The following is a 23,979-nucleotide window of genomic DNA, read 5'->3' as shown; positions in this document are numbered from 1 at the left end:
TCTCTGCTGTCGGCCACTGGGATAGTCATCGCTAGTGTTCTCCTCAACCGTCTTCTCTCGGTGCAGATACCGTCCACTAAGGGGTACAATGGACATGATCTTTATGGCGTGACAACTGCAAAAGAAATGCAGGGAACAGCACTAACCCTTGTACATGGACTTCTTTGACCTTGCAAAGGCTTTTGACACTGTTAACTGTGAGTGACTATGGAGCATCCTCCTCCATTTCGGCTGCCCCAAAAGTTTGTCATCATCCTCCGCCTGCTCCACAATGGCAAGCAAGCCGTGATCCTGATCAACGGATCCACCACAGACCCAATCAGTGTCTGAACCAGGGTCAAGCAGGGCTGCGTCATCACGCCAACCCTCTTCTCGATCTTCCTCGCTGCAATCCTCTACCTTGCACTCAACAAACTCCCCGCTGGAGTGGAACTAAACTATAGAACCAGTGGGAACCTGTTCAACCTTCGTCGCCTCCAGGCCAGATCCAAGACTGGCCCATTCTCTGTCATCAAACTATAGTATGCATACGACGCTTGCATCTGCGCACATTCAGAGACTGAACTCCAAGTCATTGTCAACATATTCACCGAGGTGTACGAAAGCATAGGCCTTACACTAAACATCTGTAAGACAAAGGTCCTCCACCAACCTGACCCTGCCACACAGCACTGCCCCCCAGTCACCAAGATCCACAGCGTGGCTCTGGACAACGTGGACCACTTTCCATACCTCGGAAGCCTACTATCAGCAAGGGCAGACATCAACAACGAGATTCAACATTGCCTCCAGTGCGCTAGCACAGCCTTCGGCTGCCTGAGGAAGAGAGTGTTCGAAGATCAGGCCCTCAAATCTGGCACCAAGCTTTATGGTCTACAGGGCTGTAGTGATACCTGCCCTCCTGTATGACTCAGAGACCTGCACCATATACAGTAGACACCTCAAATCACTGGAGAAATACCACCAACGATGCCTCCGCAAGATCCTGCAAATCACCTTGGAGGACGGACGCACCAATGTCAGTGTTCTCGATCAGGCCAACATCCCCAGCATCGAAGCAATGACCACATTCGACCAGCTCCATTGGGCGGGCCGCATTGTCCGCAGGCCTGACACAAGACTCCCAAAGCAAGGCGCTCTACTCGGAACTCCTACATGGCAAGCGAGCCCCCGGTGGGCAGAGGAAACGTTTCAAGGACACCTTCAAAGTCTCTTTGATTAAGTGCAACATCTCCACCGACACCTGGGAGTCCCTGGCCAAAGACCGCTCTAAGTGGAGGAAGAGCATCCGGGAGGGCGCTAAGCACCTCGAGTCTCGTCGCCAAGAGCATGCAGAAAACGAGCGCAGGCAGCGGAAGGAGCATGTGGCAAACCAGACTCCCCACCCACCCTTTTCCTTCAACGACTGTCTGTCTCACCGGCGACAAAAACTGCAAATCCCATATTGGACGGTTCAGTCACCTGAGAACTCACTTTTGGAGTGAAAGCAAGTCTTCCTCGATTTCGAGAGACTGCCCATGATAATGACCATCTGTTACCACCCCACCACTTTCCACATTGGCAAGCCATATCCTCCTCTCGTCTCACTGATGACAGACATGAGGAATCTACCAGTAAGCCAACCTGATGTTCTAGCCTCCCTCCCCCTCCCCCCAACCAGGTTCTAGAAAACCCCATGTTTGCGCTTCACAGTAATACCAGACCAGAGTAACCCCCCCCCCGTTGCTCCCCCAAAGCTGCTAAACCCTAGCAGTCCCATCACAGTGCTGTCATAGACCAGAACCACTATCCCAGTTCTGTCAAATCCCAGGACCATCCTAGAATGCTACCAAATCCCTACACCATTCCCCAGTGTTAGCAAAGCCTATGATTGCCTGCAGTGTGATAGAATCCCAGGCCTGCCATCCAGTTCAGCCAAACCTCACTCACCCTCCCCAGTAATGCTAAATATCAAGGGGTAGAGTTTCCGCTTGTTTAGGCTAGTAATATCAGTGCAATCCATGTGAAATTGGCCAAACTAGTGCAAAAGATCAGGGAATTTTAAGCATAAGTGAGTTTCGCCCAGAATCACTTGTGTTTGTGTATTCCGTGATCTTTTACGCTGGTGCAAGATTCAATTCGCCCGAATCGGGCCCCGGCTGCAAACTGGCCACACCCTCAGGTCGACATTGCAATTTCCGACGATTGCACTGGCGCAGGAAGGCCCTTCAAATTGCACTCATTTTCTTTGGCACACAGGCACCTTTTGAAAGTTTTTTTTCAAATCAAAAAATATTTAATTTACTAAGAAACAGACTAGTGTGCCTGTAAGTGGTTCAGTGTAGTTTATTTTAAGTCATTTTCATTGATTTTTAATCAGGTTACACACAGGTGGAGGACTGGACACATTTTAAAAATGCTTATTTTTGATAAACCCATTTTCAACTGTATTACTAAAACTGCACCAGGTTACTGCTCTTAAATACATCAAGGAATACTTTATAATGGAACGAAAAAGCAGTAATTATGTTCTACTACGCTGCCCGATTGTGCTGGTTCATAGAAGATTTTACATTTGTGATTATGCAAATTAATTATATTGGAAGCTTGAACTGTAACCTAACCAACACAATTTTGGGTGCAATTTCCCGATTGCATTAAAAGCAGAAATTCTACTGCCTAATATCTACCTCCAGCTGGTACATCTTGCATACAACCTTGCTGCATATTCTCCGCTTTGAAAATGATAAAAGATAACATTTAAAAACATTCATGGCTCCACATGAAGTCAAAACTTTTTACTAAAGCTCAGCATTTCCAGTGGCAGCTGCTTCCAAGACCGCATCCACACCAGGTGAAGCTAAGCCAAGCATGCCCAGTGCTTGAGATGCTCCTCGGGACACTAATTTCCTGAGGATTCCTAAAGGACATGTTTATTCGCAACACCAAAAGCTCTGATTGGTCCCCTTGGATGACAAGTGCCGATTGCTGATTGGTCTCCTTGGAGGATAAGACACACCCAGCAGTTTCTCTGGAATGTGTAATTAGATCCTCCCTATGTAATCAGTTACTTTTCAAAGTGTAATTCATGCCATTCTGACTGCTGACTCCGGACAGGTCAGAGCTCCTTTGGAACAGACGGCTCAACCTCGCAAGTTAAGACCTTCTCTTCACCCCCCCCCCACAACAAGTACCTGGCCCCACCACCCAAATTAGTGACCTACTCCCCGGCCAAGTTCCTGACCTTCTCCCATCCCCCGCCCATTCAAGTTCCTGACGTACTCATCCCCCACCATGCCACCCCCTCACCCAAGTTCCTGACCACCTCCCCCTGCCCAAGTTCCTTGCCCCTCCCCCCCCCCCACGGATTCATAACCTCCCCCCACCGCCCCCAATCTTGATCTTTAACCCCCCCCCCCCCCCATAGATGGGTCACACAATGCAACAGGTTTATTGGGTTTGAAGTGAATAGTGACAGTCTCATGACTTTCAGATTTCGTCCAGTCCAATAATGGGGTTGGAAGAACGTGATCCGTCTTACCATCTGGATCATGTTCTCACTCTCACTCCCCTCCCCCTTTAGACCTGGATCACATTCTTCCCCCATCCCTACTGTGCTCTCTGTACTCTCTTAGAATTCCCCCCCCCCCCCCGAGTTCCTGACCTCTCTTTCTCTTCCCCCACCTCTGATTCCTTCTCTCCCCCTTTCTCTCTGATTCACTCTCTCCCCATCTCCCTCCGATTCCCTCTCCAACATCTCTTCTCCCCGTCTTCCTCCTCTCTCTCTCCCTCCAATTTTCTCTCTCTTCCCCCCCCCCCTTTCCTCCCCTCTCTCCCTCCGATTCCCTTTCTCTTGTCCTCTCTCTCGCTCTACCCTCTACCCTCTACAATCCTCTCTTCTACCCTCCATCCCCAGCCCCCCCACCCCCCCTCCCCACCTCCCCAGCCAGCATGGATCCATTGACGAGCCTTGTCCCACGGAGATGAACAAAGCATCACCCATGCTGCACTGCAGCCGCAACTGTGGCAGTGCGCATGCGCCGAAGGGGAATTGGGTGTGTGTGCAAAATGGGGCGGGGCCAACTGCCCGTGCGCAGAAGGACACAAAAATGTTTCTGAAGATAATCACTTTTAATCCTAAAACAGACGTTAGGACCCTCATTTAAATATGGGTTGCCAGCGACCCGTGAAAAATCGGCGACCAATTTTGGGTTAGATATCTTTCAGGAAGCCTTGGGGCATAGGATGTTGGTCCCAGAAATTGGGCTTTATTGCACCCATTTTATGCCCATAAAATAGGCAAAACGTGGCCAATGTTCTACACAGGGACATAAGCAGTCAGTGAGACAGACATGTCTTTATATAGAACTTTCATGACCTCCCAAATTTCTTCACAGCCAACTAAGAGCCGTGTTGTGACTGTTGTAATGTGCGCAGCAAGGTTCCAGAAACACTAATGAGATAAATGACCAGTTAATCTATTTTGTTGGTTGAGAGATAAATATTGGCCAGGAGCACATTGTAGGATTTTCTACATCCACCTGAGAGGGACTCTGTTTAACATCTCATCTGAAAGAAGGCAGCTGCAGCAGTGCAGCAGTGCAGCACTTCCTCAGTACTAAACCGAGGAGTCAGCCTAAATTATGTTCTCGAGTCCTGCAGTGGGGCTTCACCCCACAACATTCTGATCCAGAGGTAAGTGTGCAACTACTAAGCCAAGGCTGCTGAGATTCACACAGATGTTGTAGAGAATTATGCTATATGGTTGGAGTTGAGGCAGTAAAGTGGGAGTTTAATCTGTATCTAATCCCAACAATGTCGGTCCTTGGAGTGCTCAATGGTGACTTTTGTGTTTCAATTATCAAGAGAATGTACCCATCCAGAACCTTGTGTAGATTTATAATCAATTAAAAATTAATTCAGTGTATATCCTTTTTATTGATAGGATTTGTGCTGTTTCCTGATTTGGCCATGACCGTACAAAAGAGCTGCATTGTTGCCTTTGTAATAGTGGTGCTTCATCAAATCAGCCAAGCGGAGGGACAAGGTATTTATCTTAGATGTATAAGAACACACTGCATAAGGGACATTAATGCAAAAATCTGTTCAGAATTCACTGACCCTAATTTTGACTGTAACTTATCTGTGATTTTCAGCAATTTGGGGACATTTTCCTTTTGTTTAGAACCTATTTGAATTTTGTGGATCCATTTTTGGAGCACCCGGGATGCCTACAGCTGTTTGCAGTGATCTGCCCTTGTTTAGAGCCATGGCCTATCTGGCCTTGAGCCTAGTGTTCGGGCCTACCTGCCTCACTGTGTTGCGCTCCCCCTTTCATATCTCGGTCAGGCATTGGGTCATGCGACCCCTGAACTCTCTGATCCCTCCATCCCCACTATGTACTTGCATGCCGCTTTCTCTCTGTAATCTTTCCTTCCAATGAATGCTCTTCATGCTGACTCAGCTAACACTGAACTACTTTAACAACATGAATCATTTACAAGCACTTAAACTTGCAATATCGTACAAATGTACAGTATTACTTCTTTTAGTGCTTTTTGTATTTTCCCTTACTGGAGGTGGTGCAAAAATATTTGGTATAGGAATGAGGAGGAACCAGGCGTGTTGCATTATAATGCTATTCAAATATATACTATTTACTCTAAGTGTTGTGGCAAATTAATTGACACTTTTTAGTTCAAATATTGATCAACTGTTGAGCATTTATTTTTTAATTGTCTTTCATATCAGTGTAGGTGGCACAGAGATTTGCCATACATTTAAAGTGATTAATCCATGTAAAGCATAACTCTAAGTGCCTTAGCAATTTTGATCTCAAAAATGAAAAAGGCCTTTAGTTTAAAAAAAATTACCTTTCATGTTTGTATGGGTGCTGCAATGAGATCTGCCATGGAACAACAAAGTAGCATAGGCTCTCACTTTGCTAGTCATATAAGTGGTATGTATAGCACACATTTCCTGTCCATCATGTTTGTATGTCATACTCCAAGTGTCACCTTCAAAGTTATGCATCACACTTTTTTAATAAACCAAGGTGGGTCATTTGGAATTTACAGGAAAAAAAAACTCGCCAGAAAACAAAAAATCCAGAGTCAGAATATCTGCAGCCTCTTATTTGCTGATCATTTTTAGGCAAACAAAACTGATTTTTGGACCTGCAGCCTGAACAGTAGTTAAACTCTGAATTACTTCACCTGTTGGCTATTGAACAATTACTTGACTTTGTAGCCTTAAAAGCACACAGTTTTCCTTAGCAGCAGAATAATACTATGTGTATTTCGCCATTGACTTTATAAAACAGTGTATCGTCCAACTTACTGTCAGTAACACTACAACAAATCTGTCCTAAGATGCAACACATGGCAAATTTTAAGCATGTGCCAGCACAATTACGATTTTCCGATTGGCTCACATTTCCCAGAAACCAATCAAAAAAGATTTTTATTATCCACTTGCCACACCGCCTCTCATTGCATTTCTCTCAAACCTCTACCATATCTTCCATCTTACTGTACGCAGTGCCATGAGAAATCAACAACTGTATGTAAAGAAGTTTCAAAATCCTTCCATTGCACCTCAGCTGCCACATTTTGTGAAACATGCAAATTTCTCTGTCACTTACAACAAAGCAACAGAAAATACTTTAAAATTAATCTCAAGCTGTTCCTAAATGCAAAGAGCCACTAATTGACCTCAATATGTCCCTATTTAGATCTTGTGACTGTAAAGGGGCTGACCACATTACACACAGCTGCACCTTAGAAGGATAAAAATGCATTGTGCATTATATTGCATAAGGCTCCTGCATTTATAAATAGCATAACCTCTGACTCACTGCGAGCAGCACTAGGGGAGATCTGCTGTTTAAAAAAAAAGTTATTTTTAAATGCCAAAGAAGCATGTTTTATTCTGCTTGCCAGTTTTCTTCTGGATATCACTTCTTGACCAACTTCTCTGCCTTAAAACTTGCTATTAAACTATACTAAAATAAAACCAGAAAATTATACTGTTAGCTTTAGTCTTTACTTCAGTTGTCATTTTGTTATCAAGTTTAAAGCTAAGTATATGCATGTTGTACAAGAGGTGTGTCTATTGCCTACATACAAAATTGTTGTTAACAAATGTTAGGATCTTATCACTTAAAGTATTAAGAAACCAGTCAAAGCATTTGGCTAACAATGATATATTAACAATTTTAGTATATTTGAATTGAATAACATCAATTGTTCATAATTTATGTGCAATATTCTCGTGTGCCCCCTGAGCCATTTAACAGCATGACAATTTCTGTATTCATGTACAGGACAAATGTGTTTTATATGTGCAATATGAACTCTTCTTTGTGGTCTTCACTTTCGTTCTGTCATTTGAATGTTTAATGGGTGTTGTACAGGAAATGAGAAACATGAGTAACATTTTTGTAAATGTAAAATCTGAGTTATAGTTCTAGATAAAAGTGATTTTTAAAATAAATACCGGTAGTTGTTAATTATTCACTCTATTCAGTATTCATTCCAACCAGGAATGCAGCAACAAAGTACTTTTTAGATCAACTGACCCAGTGTAATGCCTTTCCTCTTACAATCTCGTAACTAATTATTTGCTCATAACTGTACAGCATTGCTGTTTGAAACATATCTTGCAAAATGTATTAATGTTTTTAAAATGAAAACTTTTCAGCACGGTCGAATTGATTTTCTTTAATTCATTCTCTTTTCTATGGAGGAATTAAATTGCTAGACATATATTATAGCTGTAGTAAGTGGCTATTGTTCCTTTTATCCAGTTACTGGATAGAGTGAATACTGTGTTTCAATAACACAAAGATAATACCAGCAAATGCTAATTAGATTTATGAGGGTGAAAGACTTCATCACAGATCAAAACATGATTGTCCCAGGAAGACCAGTTTGTTTCAGGACAGCTGTTACATTTAGCAGAGATTTGCTACAATAAAGATGGTATTGTTATCTACAGTACTGTATTATATTGTGGGGATTTTTACTTGTTTCTTTGGTAATAAAGCATCAATGAAATTAAAAACTTCATGAATGAAGTACAGAAAATATTGGAACTGCAGAACAGGCCTGTCGGCATTTGAAAGAGAATTAAGATGGAGACTCCTTTGCAGAACTGAAATGAATTTATTTTTGGCCGCAAATCGCAGCAAAATCTTTTTTTTAGTGCTGGGTTAGTGTTAGCGCCAGAGCCCACAACTTTCGCCAAATGGTAATGAGCGTTAGCGCTAACTCCGGCATTGCACAACAGATTTTGTGCGCCGGAGCCGAAAATTCCGCCGTCGAAGAAAAATCAGCCCTTCTGCGCATGCGTGAATTTAAAAAAAAATTCTTCTTCCTGCGCTTCTGGTCAGCTGTCCAATGGCAAACGCTAATACAGGCAGGGAGCGCCCGCTGCATGCACAGTACACCCGAGGCTGAATCAGCCATTTGACTTTTGATTTTGAGCATGGAGGAGCATGGAAGAAGATGGGCAGAGAGCGAGGAGGTTTACGTATGAGGCAAACGAGGCACTAGTTACTGCTGTGGAGTGCAGATGGGGCGATTTACATAGGAGGGGTGCAAGTAGACCCCTCCCAGCAATCTTCAGAAAAATATGCGGGGAGATCGCACAGGAGGTCTCTGCCTCCAGCACTGTTGCGAGAACGCCGGACCAGTGTCGAAAAAAAATGTAACGGTCTCACAAGGGTCGTCAGAGTGAGTACCATTTTCATTCATTGCTGAAATTATAAATCTGACACACTATTTGTTCTGATGCTGTTGCTGGGTCTCAGCTCTCTGTCGATTTGCTTCCGAAAATGCATGACATATAGGTAGGCTTAGTTGGCACCCTATTTGCCGTGAATGATCTTTATACATTATTAAGATTGCTTTCTGAGATCTCATAAGATGTTGCCGCACTTTGATGACCTCCTGATGAACCACGTGCAATTTCCAAGACAATTAAACAGAGGACTGTATTGCATTCACATAGTATGGTATAAGTGCTTCGGTGGCTATCTGTGTGTGCCAGAAGAGCAGATAGACCCTCTGGTAACCATTCCCATTTTCATCTTTACAGGCAAAGAAGTCACATAACTGTTGCAAACAGCTGTGCACAGGTGGTGGTCGGGCTCGCACCCTGCCACTCATGTACGTGGAGGAGCGAGTGGCTGGCCTTATTGGCACCGACAATTGGGCAACTTCCCACCGGGGTGCTGATCCCCGATTAGAAAGTTATGGTAGGTCCTACACACTCCCTGGGCTGGGTTGGGGCAATGTGATGCAGTGTGTGTGGACTAGGGTTGGGCCAATGTGATGCAGTGTCTGTGGAGCTGGGTTGAGACAGATTAAGTGTCTCTGGACTACATATAATGGAGTAGCGGCAGTCCTTCAAATGAGCCTCTGTTATGTAACATTCCTCATGTCGCCCTGTCCCCTCCCCTACTGCTAACCACTGGTCTATTGCTTTCTACTTGCAGATGGAGAGTCACAGGCACTGCATACCTCTGATAAATCCTCCACATCAGGCCATCATGTGGAGGGGGATGGTTGGACGGGGAAGATGAAGACACCAGTGATGAGTCAACAGCGGCGATGGAGGAGGGAGGGCAGATGCACTCCACATCTTTTGGCACCGGGAAACATGTCGCCTGAGGATGGTCAAACATTAGAAACATAGAAACATCGTCATCTACAGCGTAGAAGGAGGCCATTTCGGCCCATCATGTCCGCGTCTACCGACAAAGAGCCGCAAGGCCCTCGGTCAGCAGCCCTGAAGGTTACATATAAACCTATGAACAATGGCGGCAAGGTAAAGAGCATCTGGCCCAACCAGTCCACCCCACACAACTGCGATACTCCTTGCACCGAAACATTCTACACTCCACCCCAACTGGAGCCATGTGATCTCCTGGGAGAGGCAAAAAAAAAGGTAAAAACCCAGGCCAATTGAGAATAAATGTGGGAAAATTCCTCTCCGACCCATCCAGGTGATTGAAATTAGTCCAGGAGACCACCCTGGCCGTATTCGATTCCCTGCAGTACTTACCATCATATCTGTGCCAGCCAACAAGATGTTATCCAGTCTAATCTCAATTACCAGCTCGAGGGCCGTAACCCTGTAGGTTACGGCACTTCAAGCGCCATTCAAGCACCTTTTAAATGTGGTGAGGGTTTCTGCATCCACCACCTTTCCAGGCAGTGAGTTCCAAACCCCCAAAGCCCTCTGCGTGAAGAAGCTGCCCCTCAAATCCCCTCTGAACCTTCCACCAATCACTTTAAAACTATGCCCACTCGTAAGTAACTCCTCCACCAAGAGAAATAAGCCCTTGCTATCCACTATATCCAGGCCCCTCAAAATTTTATACACCTCAATGAGGTCTCTTCTCAGTCTCCTCTGTTCCAATGAGAACAAACCCAGCCTAGCCAATCTGTCCTCATAGCTAAGATTCTCCATTCCAGGCAGCATTCTAGTAAATCTCCTCTGCACCCTCTCCAGTGCAATCACATCCTTCCTATAATACGGCAACCAGAACTGCATGCAGAATTCCAGCTGTGGCCTAACCAGTGTATTAAACAATTTAAGCATAACCTCCCTGCTCTTGTCTTTATTGGCTGAGGCATAGAATTCTGTATGCCTTCTTAACCACCTTATCCACCTGGCCTGCTACTTTCGGGGATCTGTGGACAAGCACTCCAAGGTTCCTTTGTTCATCTACACTTCTAAGTGGCCTACTGTTTAATGTGTATACCCTTTCCTTATTAGCCCTCCCCAAGTGCATTAACTCACACTTCTCTGAATTAAATTCCATTTGCCACTGTTCTGCCCACCTGACCAGTAGATTGATATCCTCCTGCAGTCCATGAGAAAAGATAACACGGTAAACAGTGAGGAGGATAGTGGCAGACTTCAGGAGGATACAGACACCATCGGAGCAGGCCGGGGAGTGGAAGGAGCAGCGTGGCGGCCTGGCCCAGCAGGCTGAGCGGGCTCCGGCCTGCGGGCACCATCAGAGTAGGCCGGGGAGCGGAAGGAGCAGACTGGCGGTATACCACTCCAGGGAGTAGCACATGCTGGTGCAGGAGAGCAACGGCAGCGAAGAGGGATGTCACCAAGATCCAGGTCAGTGATTGGAGCGTGGGCAGGTACAGCAGGAGTGACGAGGTCGGGCGAAGGAGCAGCGAGAGATTGCAGAGGGACGTGATTGAGGCCCAGGAGAGGCGCGAGTTTGGGGCCAGGGGCCCAGGGGCAGCACGGGCCAGCCCAAACTGTGATATGTGTACGCACTAGGTCCGTGTAGCAGAGCTGGTCTCCAGTCATCTTGGTCAATCCTTGCCACTGGACCAAGACCTAGCTCGGTCAAGCTCGTGTGGTGGCTGGTGTGCAATGGTCACCACACGTTAAAACAATCCACGCACAGGCATCTTCCACCCTTCAAGATTTAGTTCGGGATCCGGAACATTAGATCCTTCATTGAAACACCTGTGAAATTTTTGCCGTGGAAGCAAGTCATCCTCGATTCGAGGCACTGCCTATGATGATGATGCAGTACATGACTTTCCTCTTCATTATCAACCATACAGCCAATTTTAGTGTCATCTGCACACTTCTTAATCATACTCCCTATATTCAAATCTACATCATTGATGTATACCACAAAAAGCAAAGGACCCAGTACTGTGCCCTGTGGAACCCCACTGGAAACATACTTCCAGTCACAAGAGTATCCATCAACCATTACCCTTTACTTCCTATCTCCAAGCCAATTTTGGATTCAACTTGCCACTTTGCCCTGGATCTCATGGGCTTTAACCTTTGTGACCAGTCTACCATGTGGGACCTTATCAAAAGCTTTGCTAAAGTTCATATATACTACATCATACGCACTCCCCTCATTGAATTTTTTGAGGAGGTAATCAGGAGGGTCAATCAGGTTAGTCAAACACGATCTTCCCTTAACAAATTCGTGCTGTCCCTCATTAATCCTTGCCTTTCTAAATGTAGATTTATCCTGTCTTTCAGGATTTTTTCCAATAATTTTCTCACCACTGAGGTTAGGCTGACAGGCCTGTAATGACTTGGCCTATCTCTTTCTTCCTTCTTAAACAAGGGTACCACATTAGCAGTCCTCTGGCACCATGCCCAAATCCAAAGAGGACTGTAAAATGATGGTCAAGGCCTCTGCTTTTCCTCTTTTACTTCGCTCAACAGCCTGGGTGCATTCCATCCGAGCCTGGGGACTTATCTACTTTCATAGCTGCTAAAACCCTTAATAGCTCCTCTCTCACTGTTTATTTCATCCAGAATTTCACACTCCTCCTCGATAGCAGTATCTGCATTGCCCCTTTCCTTTGTGAAAACAGATGCAAAGTATTCATTAAGAACCATACCAACATCTTCCACCTCCACACTGAGATTACCCTCATGGTCTCTAATAGGCCCTACCCTTTCTTTAATTATCCTCTTGCTCTTAATATATTTATAGAACATCTTTGGGTTTTCCTTAATTTTACTTGCCAATAATTTTTCATGCTCTCTCTTAGCATTCCTAATATCCTTTTTAATTTTACCTCTGAACTTTGTATATTCCTCCTAAGATTCTACAGTATTTAGCTGTCAGTATATGACTTAATTTTTCCCTTTTTTTCATTATCCTCCTCTGCAAGTCCCTAGACATCCAGGGGGATCTAGAATTTTTATTCCCACCTTTTTTCTTTAAGGGCACATGTTTGGCTTGAGGCCTCTGGATCTCCTCCTTGAATGCCTCCCACTGTTCCGACATTGATTTTACCCAAGTGGCTGTTTCCAGTCCACTGTGGGCAAATCACTTCTCAACTTAGAAAAGTTAGCTTTTCCCCAATTTGGGACTTTTATTCCCGGTCTATCCTTGTCCTTATTCATAACTATCTTGAATCTGACTGAATTATGGTCACTGGCACTGAAGTACTCTCCCACTAATACCCCTTCCACCTGCCCAGCTTCATTTCCCAAAACTAAATCCAAAACCACCCCTCTCGTGTTGGGCTTGTTACATACTGACTAAAATGTTCGTTTTGGCACATCCGAGGCTCCTGGGACAACTAGTGGCGTGCAGCAATGCAGTTCTGAGGTCGAATCCCGTATGCCGTCTCTACGGAGGTTGAGTCGGCAAAGTTGGTCTGCGGACAGACAGGCAGACTTCCAACTGGACATGGTGGGACTGCCCAGGGAGAGCGTCCAGCTCACCCGACAGCTCCTCGAGGTCCTGGTAGGATTCCCGCGAGCATCGCGACACTCACTGCAACCATCACGGAGGTCGTGTCATAAATTGTCCGTGCGAGCAGGGAAAGCTGCGAGGCTGTCAATGCCCAACCGCTACTGATGACCTCCACCATTGACACTGCAGACCTCAGTGTCATACCCAGACCCACACCACCTGTGACTGGCGAGGCCGAGCAAGCGGCTCACCAGTCAGATGCCGGGCCTTCCATACCTCGAGCTTTTCCAGTTGATCCCCACATGGTGTCTCCCAGGTCTCTTAACCCCAAATCAGCAGGACTCTGACTGCCTTGCTGCACGAACTGGTGCCACTTTGGGTAGGGGTAGCAGGCGAGGGAGGGGGCTAGATGTAAGGTAAGAGGGTGGGGGGAGAGTGGGGGACACCCGGTGTTAAAAGACATTTGGGTATGAGTTGTGTTATTTTATTAAAGTTTTAAAAGTTTTCAAATTCTGGTAATGTTAAGTTATAAAAATTGTCAATGTTTATTAAAGTTTGTTTCAACGTTTACAAAGTTCAAAAAGTTTACATTTTTGATAAAATCTATTGTTTACCTTAACCATTCCTGTGTTAGTGTCTCATTTACAGAATAAGAGGGGGAGTAGTGAACATGGTGGGATAGAGTGGCCAAGCAACGGTCAAATGTGCTGTTCACTCTTCAAGTAAAGCGTTCAATCATCAGCTGCTGATGTAAAGGCTTTTGAAGCGTCAAAATTTCCATGATGCCTCCCTTGTGGTTGTGGTAGGGGTGGTGGTAGCATGGGTTCCTCGCCAGGCTCCCTGTCCTCGTCCTCCGCCCCCCCCCCCCCCACCCCCCCCTCCATGGTGGTTCTGCAATTCCCATTGGCAATTCCTGTCCCTTCATGATGGCCAAGTTATGTAGCATGCAGCACACCACAATAAACTCAGAGGCCTGCTGAAGGGAATATTATAGGCAGCCACCAGAGTGGTCCAGGCATCAGAAGCAATGCTTGAGCACTCCAATTGTCCATTCGACGATGTTGCGTGTGGCTGCATGGCTCTCATTATAGCGATGCTTGGCTTCTGTCTGAGGGTTCCGGAGAGGGGTGTCATGAGCCAGGTGACGAGGCCATAACCTTTGTCTCCCAGCATCCAGCCCTTGCTTTGTGATTGACGCTACAACATGCCTGAGACACTGCTCTCATGCAAGATGAAAGCATCACGGATTCTCCCTGGATATTGGGCATTGACTGCCATGAGGCGCTAAGTATGGTCGCAGACGATCTGAATGTTCAGGGAATGGAATCCCTTTCAGTTTCAGTAAACTTCTTGATTGAGTAAAGGTGCTCGCAGAGCGATGTGCGTACAGTTAATGGCACCCGTAACCTTGGGGAAGCCAGCAACTCGTCCAAAACCTATAGCCTTCTCATTCTGGGCTTCCTTGGTCATTGGGAAATTTATGAAGTCCATCCTGTATGCGTATAGTGCAGTAGTCACCTGGCGAATGCAGCAATGTGTACCTTGCTACAAGATGGAGCATATGTCCACTGCTGATGCCTGAAAGGAACGGGAGGCTTAGAAGGCAAGTGACACAGTCGCCTTCACCTCGACGGGCAGTGCAGTCCTGTAGGCTATAGGTCTGCCTTTATGAGCTGGCATATCTCTGTTAGCACTTCTTCTCGGATGTCTCAAAGTGCTTTACAGCCAATGAAGTACTTTTGAAGTGTGGTCTCTGTTGTAATGTAGGAAATGCGGCAACCAATTTGCGCACAAGTAAGCTCCCACAATGACCAGATGATCTGTTTTTGTTATGTTGATTGAGGGATAAATATTGGCCAGGGTTAGATAATAACTGAAATTTAAAACTGAAGTAGCTTAAAATAGGTCATTTAAGGATTTTTTTGTAATAGTATTTTAAATCCAATTACTATTTAAGTGTTTCTAAATTATCATCGCTTAAAGTTTTGGTGCTAAATAAAAACTTGGTGTAAAATGCTTTGGGGTGCTCTGAGGGCATGGTAAACTGCTTTATAAATACATGTTTGTTCTTCAGATTGAAATTCATCATATTTATTTCAGTTTCTACTAAAAATACTGCGTATTGTGGAGTATTGTGTGTTGTACGCTCTTCTTCAGTTTAGTGTATGAAATGTACAGGGAATTATTTTTAATGTTTTTTTTATCGCAGGAGAAGTCCAGGCACTCTACTGAGAAGTACAAGGAAGTCAACTTTTTCATTCGTGAAATTCCTAATAGTTTGAAGTCACTTCAACTAATCAGAGTTTGAAAAATATCTGTTGAACTTTAAAAGCAATGAAATGTTCTATAAGTAAAAGTTGTGATTTATAGTTTCTCATAAGTTACAGACCCAGGATTAAACAAAGAAGTATAGACTTTGATTCCTGATTGCTGCTTTGACAAAATAGCATGATATATTTAAATTGGAGACCTGATTAACTACATTAAGAGCATTGATCATCAGTGATTGCCACAATAGCAGCAAAAAAACCCCAAATTGGGATAGAATTACCCCATGGAAGTCACCACGTGGATTCTAATTTAAGTAAAGAACTGGGTATAATCTCATCTCTGGTTCTGATGATGGCCATAAAGTCAAACAAGATAAAAACATTAAGGAATGAGAAAAGGCAACTTGGTTCTTATAAAACCCATTCCATCTTTGTTCTCATCTACAACTCGCTCTCTGGCTTTACCTCCTCTCTGTCCCGACACCCTCCTTCAGACCTAAATTCCAGTATGTGCTCTACATCTTTCTAACTGTGACTTCCTTTGCAGCCCCACCTCTATTACTCCATTTTCTGCCAAATAACCATTGTTAATTCTTGACTTTTTTAAAGTTGTTATCTTAAGTAAATTGCAACAGTTCGTAACTGTCAATTGTATCAGAGCCCCCTTCCTCTCTACCTCTCTCACCACCTTCAAAAGCTTCCTTAAAACCTGCCTGTTTGATCTTGCCATCGGTTACTATCCCAACCCTTCTCGCAGCACTATTCAATTTCTGGTTATTTTCACCTCGATGAAGTGCTTTGAGATATTTTGTTGGTTTAAAGGTGCAAGCTGGCTCATGACCCCCCTGCATAAGTCCCAGTCCAAGAAGCGCTACAACGAAAGCCATATAGCTTGAAAAGACAATTGGAGTTCTGAAGCAGATGCCTGGACCACTCAGGAGGTAACCTACAATACCACCCTGAGCAGGTCACTGAGTTCATTGTGGTGTGCTGCATGTTGTATAACCTAGCTATCAGGAGAGGACAACAACTGCCAGATGGGACCGCCGGTCCACCTCAGGAGCGAGGGGAGGAGGAGAACGTGGAGCTTGGGGAGGACAATCAGCCTGGCTATGAACTCATGCCCCCATGGTCCCCCACACCACTGGCAAAACCCCGTGGTAGTTACGCAGTTGTAAAACTCTCTTGTCAGCAGCTCATAAATGAACGGTTTGCTTGAAGTTACGTTGGTGACAGTTACAGGTGCATTATGTTTCATCCTTGCCTGGCCATGCCATTGTTTCCAACCCTTGTATTGATGTTTTACTGTACGTTATTAGAAGACGCTTCACAGCAATTGTAAAGTTACATAAAATGTTTTAATAATTCAACAGGTACTTTAAAACATTTTTTTAACAAACATATACAACACCCCCCCCGCCCCCCCCCCCCGCCCAACCCTCAACAATGAACACAATTTTTAACACAACAATATAACAACACACTCCCACCATCCCCAACAGTCAACAATTTTTAAAAAATAACAACAATAATATACACCTCCCCCTCCCCCCCCAATCACCTGCGGCCACGCTTCCCTCCTGTAACTTGACCTCCCCTTGTTGTAACCCCCCATTTTCCACATAATCCCCGAGTAACGGGCCCAAGACGTCTTGCAGCAGAGCACCTCAAGGGCTGCTGCTGTGGGGGGTGGGTGACGTCGGCAGAATGACCTCTGGATGGAGGAGAAGACGTTTGCAAAGAAATGTCTTCCGAGTCAGAAGGAAGGTCTTCCTCCTGTCTCGCATCTGTCGTGCTGGTTGGTGGTACGGCACCTTGGGGTGCAGTGCCATATCCCGAAACTATCGCGTGCCACAAGGCATCAACAGAGCCGGTTGTTCGCCCCTTTGCTGCAACTAGCTGCTCCATGCCCTCCGTTATTCTCGCTGACAGTGTGGCAATGTTGGCGGTCAACCCACCAAGCGCCTGGAGGAGCTCTCGACCTATGTCGATGCTCGCCTTCAACAGTGACACCATGTCCTCATTGACATCTGCTCGTTGCAGCGCATGCCTACCTCACCAACTCAACCTCTGCGGGGTCAGCATGGGCACTGGACCACTTGGAGCGGCCTGCTGCAAGCCGCTTGTCCTCGCTACTTCATCCATTCAGGATGGCATGGCCGCAGGTACCACAGATGAGACATCAGGCTCGGTTTCGTCCTCCTCCTCCTCCTCACTTTGCTGTTCGTCACCCGTGGTGATGACGACTGCACCGGTACAGGTGTTGCTGCAGCGGCCTCCCGTTGTGCCTGGGGAGTCTGGTGAGCTGGAAAACATAATCGAGGTTATTAGAAGAGAAGGGGAGATATGAGAATGCTTGCGCTGTGCAGGCAAATGTACGAGGAACAACACTATTGCAATAAATGTGAACGAGAGACGTTACATATGATTAATATGAGAGTACAGAAACTGCATGCATAACATTACATTATTCATATTATAATCAAATGCCATTAAGTTACTTTAAATTACCACTGGTTTACCACTGCTTTACACATTACTCACATGGCGCAACAACGGGATCTGCACCACCACAGGTGGCAGAACGATTATGCCTGCCCACTAGTGCTGCGGCATGTTCCTCCAGATCAGTGAGAGGGTGCAGCTCAGCAGACCGGAGCCTGCCTCTGCTCTGCATGATTCTTAGATATCTTCCTCTGCAAACGTGACAAGAGTATGGCGTAAGCTAATTGACTCGGTACTATTACGGAAACACAACAGATATTGTAATCCACAATTAGTCACTCCACATACTAATTATCGTTATCGTTAACGTCAATGTTATATGCTAATACGGTTTGTATCCACAATGGATGCATAGAAACATAGAAAATAGGTGCAGGAGTCGACCATTCGGCCCTTCGAGCCTGCACTACTATTCAATATGATCATGGCTGATCATGCACTTCAGTACCCCATTCCTGCTTTTTCTCTATACCCCTTGATCCCTTTAGTCATAAGGGCCACATCTAACTCCCTTTTGAATATATCTAACGAACTGCCCTCAACAACTTTCTGTGGTAGAGAATTCCACAGGCTCACAACTCTCTGCGTGAAGAAGTTTCTCCTCATCTCGGTCCGAAATGGCTTACCCCTTATCCTTAGACTGTAACCCCTGGTTCTGGACTTCCCCAACATTGGGAACATTCTTCCTGCATCTAACCTGTCCAATCCCGTCAGAATTTTATATGTTTCTATGAGATCCCCTCTCATTCTTCTAAATTCCATTGAATATAAACCAAGTCGATCCAGTCTTTCTTCATATGTCAGTCCTCTCATCCCGGGAATCAGTCTGGTGGACCTTCGCTGCACCCCCTCAATAGCAAGAATGTCCTTCCTCAGATTAGGGGACCAAAACTGGACACAATATTCACAATATTCATGGTTATAACATCTACGTTCAGAGAAAATATTTAATGAGATCGTGTTTATGAACTAATGCTTGACACCAAACATCTCGCATACAATTTCCAGGAAAGGCTCCATCCATGGGTCGTGCCATTCGGTGCCTGAGGGACGTAGGCGGTTTATTTGAATCCATGGGGGTTCCCTGGTGGGGGGGAGGGGCAGCGAAATCAGGACCGCTGGTAAGCTCGACAATGACAGGACTGTAATGGGAGGGGGCACTGTGTCCATGGGCTGTGCTCAGAGACCTCCGTGTGGCCGGAGCTAATGTTCCCAAGTGTCCCAGGGCAGACAGTGAGCCAGGGCAGCTCTCCCCCAGTCCAGGCTGGGTCACTGTGTGACTGACAGCAGCCAGAGAGACTCTCACAGCCTGGATAAAGCTGACCGGACCCCTCAGTGCTCAGTCGAGCCCTATCCACCAATGTAACCAAAAAGGAGACGGTGTCCAAGTTAAAGAGTTGCTCACAGCACAGAAGAATTCTCCTAAACTAAAGTAGTAGAAATGCCGAATGTTTGTGGTCTGTCTGTTTCCAGTCATTCCTTTGGCAACAATTTTCGATCAAAGCCTTTAAATAATAATAATACTGTTGATTAAATGTAAGGTATCTCAGCAAAATTAGACTTAAAGGGTGCAGGTTCCGACCCCAGTCCAAATCTTAGCAAGGAAGCAACCCAAGATTACCCAGCTTAATTACAATCCGGCAGGTTTACATTCTAATTCATGAGTCAGTGCATCATTACAAATTAAAATGTAATAATTGAATACTTACTCTTGCCGATGCAACAAGACTGTTCCATCGCTTGCGGCACTAGTCTGCCTCACGCTTATCGTGGGCCACCGATAATACCAGGGATATCGGCCCATATTTTTTGATAAATGTGGGGGGGTGGGGAGGTTTCCCACACCCACCCTGGGTTAATTGGCCCCACCGATTTTCCACTTCATTCACCAGGGCCTCATTAGCCTCATCAGAGAATGCTTTCGCCCTCCTTCTCCCGGAAAGCTCCTGCTGCATACTATCTGTAGATTCTTCATTTGACATCTTGACCAGTCCACACGCTTCTTTCCACCTTCCTTCTCTCTCTCCCTCCCTTTCAGTTTTCTGACCCTGCGCGTTTGATCCCTGACCTCCCGAATCGCGGGAAAGTTCTTGCTGAAAAAAAACGTGTATGCACAGAACGGCCATTGCCATAGCTTTGCATGACTGAATACATCGCTACAGCCCATTTCACATCGCTAAGGCTATTGACCAAATTAAAAAGGCGAAACTAGCGGTTTTTAAAATGGGCGATATTCCAGCGATCATAGTGGAAAGTCTAGCCCTTTGTTTCTTTACCAACCTCTGCCATGATATCTTTGATGGTTGAGCTTAGTTCCAAGGCACTGAGAGCTGACACAATTTGTGGGAGATGCTTGCCTTGTATTTTTTGGGGAGGCGAGCTGTCCTGCAGGTGTACTGCACTACAGGTGGGTGGAATCCCAAGATTGGCAACATTACAAATTTCTAGACTCGAAACTCATCCTAACGTTGCATTCTTTTTTACTTCAATCAAATTTTAATTCTTTTTTTAATTTTCAAAACATGTTTGTATTGTTTCTTTTAAACAGTTTCTTTGATTATTTTTTGTTCCTGCGATCAGGTAGATTGAAATTAACTGTTCTGTCTGAAGACAGACTGCAGATGAAGTGGAAAGAAGCTGATGGAAACAAACACGGGTATAAAGTACGAGTAAAGCCGTCAGCAGGTAAGGAGACCTTTTTCACACTTCCTTGGTGAAAAGTAAACTGTACATATGCATTTTGGGGGAGTTTTCTTTCCCATCTCTCTTATGGTGGTGGCTCATGCTGGCGTGCAATTACATGGGTGATCATTCTTCACGTACAAGACTTGGCACTGAATGTTAGTAGGATGTTTGGCCATGAGGAAGATGAGGTCATAATTCAGCCAAGCCCAATCCTATCCTCATCTTACATTCACATATAGCAATACAGGAAAACAAAAAACCTTTGCAGTATAGGTCAATGGAAAGCAATCAGGAGTGGGAATATTTGCTGATACTTCACCTTCCTAGCCCAGGGATGCTGACCAATTGCAGCACTCCGGCTGCTGCCCAGGTGAGATCAGCTAGCAGTAACAACCAGCAACTGAACCTATGGCCCTTCTGAGGTGTATGTCTCATTAATATAGGCAATGATATAAGCATTGAGTGATGAGTGAAACTAAGGGTTTTCACGTGTGAAATTATGCCATAATTCTCTGGGCTTCAGTCACAATAATGGAAAGATTCCTTTGGCAATATTTTACTGCCTGGTAAAAGGGGAGCTGAATCCCATGATAATTCTCTCCTTGGCAATTTAACCCCAATTTCACTGAACCAAACCTTACTTACCAACATCCCTGAAAGAATAAAACCACATGAAACAGCCAGAGTCAGTTGGAGTTTAGGCTGATAGGAGTAAGATAAGCCTTACACTACGGTATGTCTAAATAAAAAGGAAAAAAATGCAAATGCTGGAAATGCACAGCATCTGTAAAGATAATCGACAGATTAAAGTTTTGTGTGTAGGACTCTTCCTCTCCATTCCCCCGCACCCCCCCCCCCCAACAGCTTTTCTCTTTTTGTTTCCAGTAGGATATGTTGCTCAAATTTTTGACATCTCATATTTTGGGCTGTTCTCACAATTTCTGTGAAACATTCCATGTCTCACTAATATTTTCCTAACGTTGTAAGTTTTCATGATAATGTTTCTATTTTCTGAACTGCAAATATTATTATTAGCAATTTCCCTGATGAAGCACTGGAACAATTTTCTGGATTTAAATTCTGATCATTTTTTTTTTGTGGAGTGGGGGTGATGAGTGTGTTGGATTTTGATCGCCATTAACCTAAATCAGGCTATGGAACATGCTTCTTCTGACAGCTCCCCAACTTTCCCGTTCTATGCTTTTTATCACTTCTAAGGAGCTAATGTAGCACTTTCAAGATTTTCTGTAATGATACAAATAACCGCAGAATGCCTGGTTTGTGTGTAACCACCCACCCCCTCCCCCCACCACACACATTCATCTGTCTGAGACCCTGGCTTCACTGGCCTTGAATTTGATCACTGTTGCCTCACATGTTGACTCAAAATGAGCACTTGTGTTTTTGATCACTTCATGAATGCTCATTTCAGTTGCTGTTTATAGAATTATAATATTCTCAAGCAGGAATGGATAAAGGACATTATACAGAAATTAAGCCTGAGATGACCTTTGTGAATCATCCACCTCTTGACTTAGCCTTGACTGAGTGGTAGCACTCTTGTCTCTGAGGCAGAAGATTGGGTTCAAGCAAACTCCAAGGGCTGGAAATTCGGTCGCGCCTCATTTGGGGCGGTAACCCAGGCGAAGCGGTACTTTTAGTGCCTTGAAAAAGTTTGCGCCTCCCGCCCAGAAATTCGTCAGAATCGGTCGAAGAGCCAACAGGGATGATAAATCAGCTGTTGCACACCAGAGCTGGGGAGCCATAACAAAAGTTTGGTTGGTAAATTTGACGGACCCATTGCGCATACACGGAACTCCGAATCAGATCCTGGGAAAAGCCGAGTCTTAAAGGCACGGCAAAATAATGCACCCATTAAAGTTTTCAAAATCACTTGTTTTCAACCGGTACTGTTGTGTCTGTCTGCCGCTCGAGGGCTCACGCACTGCTGTGTGTAACCGTTGCGCTGACTGTGACCTCCCGGGGGAAACGCTTCCTCATCCCTTTAAGTAGCACCAGGTAATGACTTTGCAAGCCTATACTGACTGTTTTTCCAGATATTGTTCTTGACGGCCACTAAATGAGGCGGCCGCACCGAATTTACCGACCGGGACGCAAGTATGGGCATTGCACCATGACTGATGTCAGGATTGCACTGATCGTTAGCAGCAAGGGGCTATTGGTTTGTGCCAACTGTGACCCTCTAATGAATTTTCGGTCAGGGCGCTAAAAGCTGTGCTCCCGGTCGGTAACCTCTTACGTTCCCATTAATGCCCCCTCTGGCCGCTAACTGAGGCATTAGGCCACTGAAAATCCAGCCCCAGGTCTTTAAGCAAACTTCCTTTCCTTCCCCCCAACCCCCCCAACCCTTATCTGCTTACTGGTGAGCCTTGCCTGAATGCTTGTTGGCAACCTCTGGCCACCCAAATTTCCTCCTTTGCCCACTGGCCAGCTGCGGCTGCTGCTTTTACCCATTTCGGATGAGCAACTGACCGACAGCGTGTAGATGGGGTCCAGGAGTAGGAACACCATCTGCATCAGACTTGGGTCAGCAAGTGCATTTTACCATCTCCATCTACATAAAACCTGCTTGGGGTTACAATTGACCCCAAAATGTTGGGTCAATAACTTGATCTCTGTACTTATCTGCTCCTCTCCCTTTTTCTACTTGTCTCTCCCCACCTCCCCCCTCCCCCCCCAAACCGGCCACCCTCCCATACCCCCACTCTTAATTCTGTACTTGAAAGATTGGAAACCTGGCAGTAAGCATTGTTACCGCTATTCACAGTGAAAGGTTCAGTTCCAGCTGATACTTTGTGCTAATGTCAACGGGAAGGTCATGCCCATGGTAACTAAAGTCCAAACCCCAGTGGCGGGGGGGGAGCAGGTGGCGACGTCTATTTTATCTCTTTTGCTTCCTTTCCTCAGAGGAAAAAGTGACTCTCTATGTGTTCAACAATTCAATCTAATAAATAGTGATTTGACATTTACCTTTCCTCATTTTGGGGTATTTATGATCAATAGGTGGAATTTCCTCCCAATTTTATGGCCAACAAGAATATTTGTACTCAACATCGCTTGAATCTGAACAAAACATTGAAAATATAGCCTGGCACTAGAGTTTATTTAAGGTTTTATCATAAATGTCAGTTTCATCATGAACTTCCTGCTGAAAAATGCTCTGCTAGTTGCAGAAAAGCACGGAATTGAAAATCCTACTTAGTCAGTCACATTTATGGTCTTTCATGATCTTCAGCTTTATTAATGATTTAGGCTCTTGATGCGTTCATTCAAAACTCTACTGCCTGTATCCTAACTTGCAGC

General features: G+C 45.1%; 1 protein-coding gene across 1 annotated transcript in view; it reads left to right on the top strand.

Annotated features, from left to right (window-relative positions):
* Nucleotides 1–23,979, top strand: part of LOC139277543 (collagen alpha-1(XIV) chain-like) — a 216,192-nt gene that overhangs the window by 35,601 nt on the left and 156,612 nt on the right. The window contains exons 2-3 of the mRNA XM_070896129.1: nt 4,925–5,026; nt 20,551–20,655. Of these exons, the coding sequence (XP_070752230.1) occupies nt 4,951–5,026; nt 20,551–20,655 (181 nt within the window). The 5' untranslated portion in view covers nt 4,925–4,950. The remainder of the gene's footprint in view (nt 1–4,924; nt 5,027–20,550; nt 20,656–23,979) is intronic.

This window comes from Pristiophorus japonicus, chromosome 12 (genome assembly GCF_044704955.1).
Source record: "Pristiophorus japonicus isolate sPriJap1 chromosome 12, sPriJap1.hap1, whole genome shotgun sequence".
Lineage (NCBI taxonomy): Eukaryota > Metazoa > Chordata > Chondrichthyes > Pristiophoridae > Pristiophorus > Pristiophorus japonicus.
The sequence above is the reverse complement of the archived record's forward strand: the minus strand, read 5'-3'. Positions and strand labels throughout refer to the sequence as shown.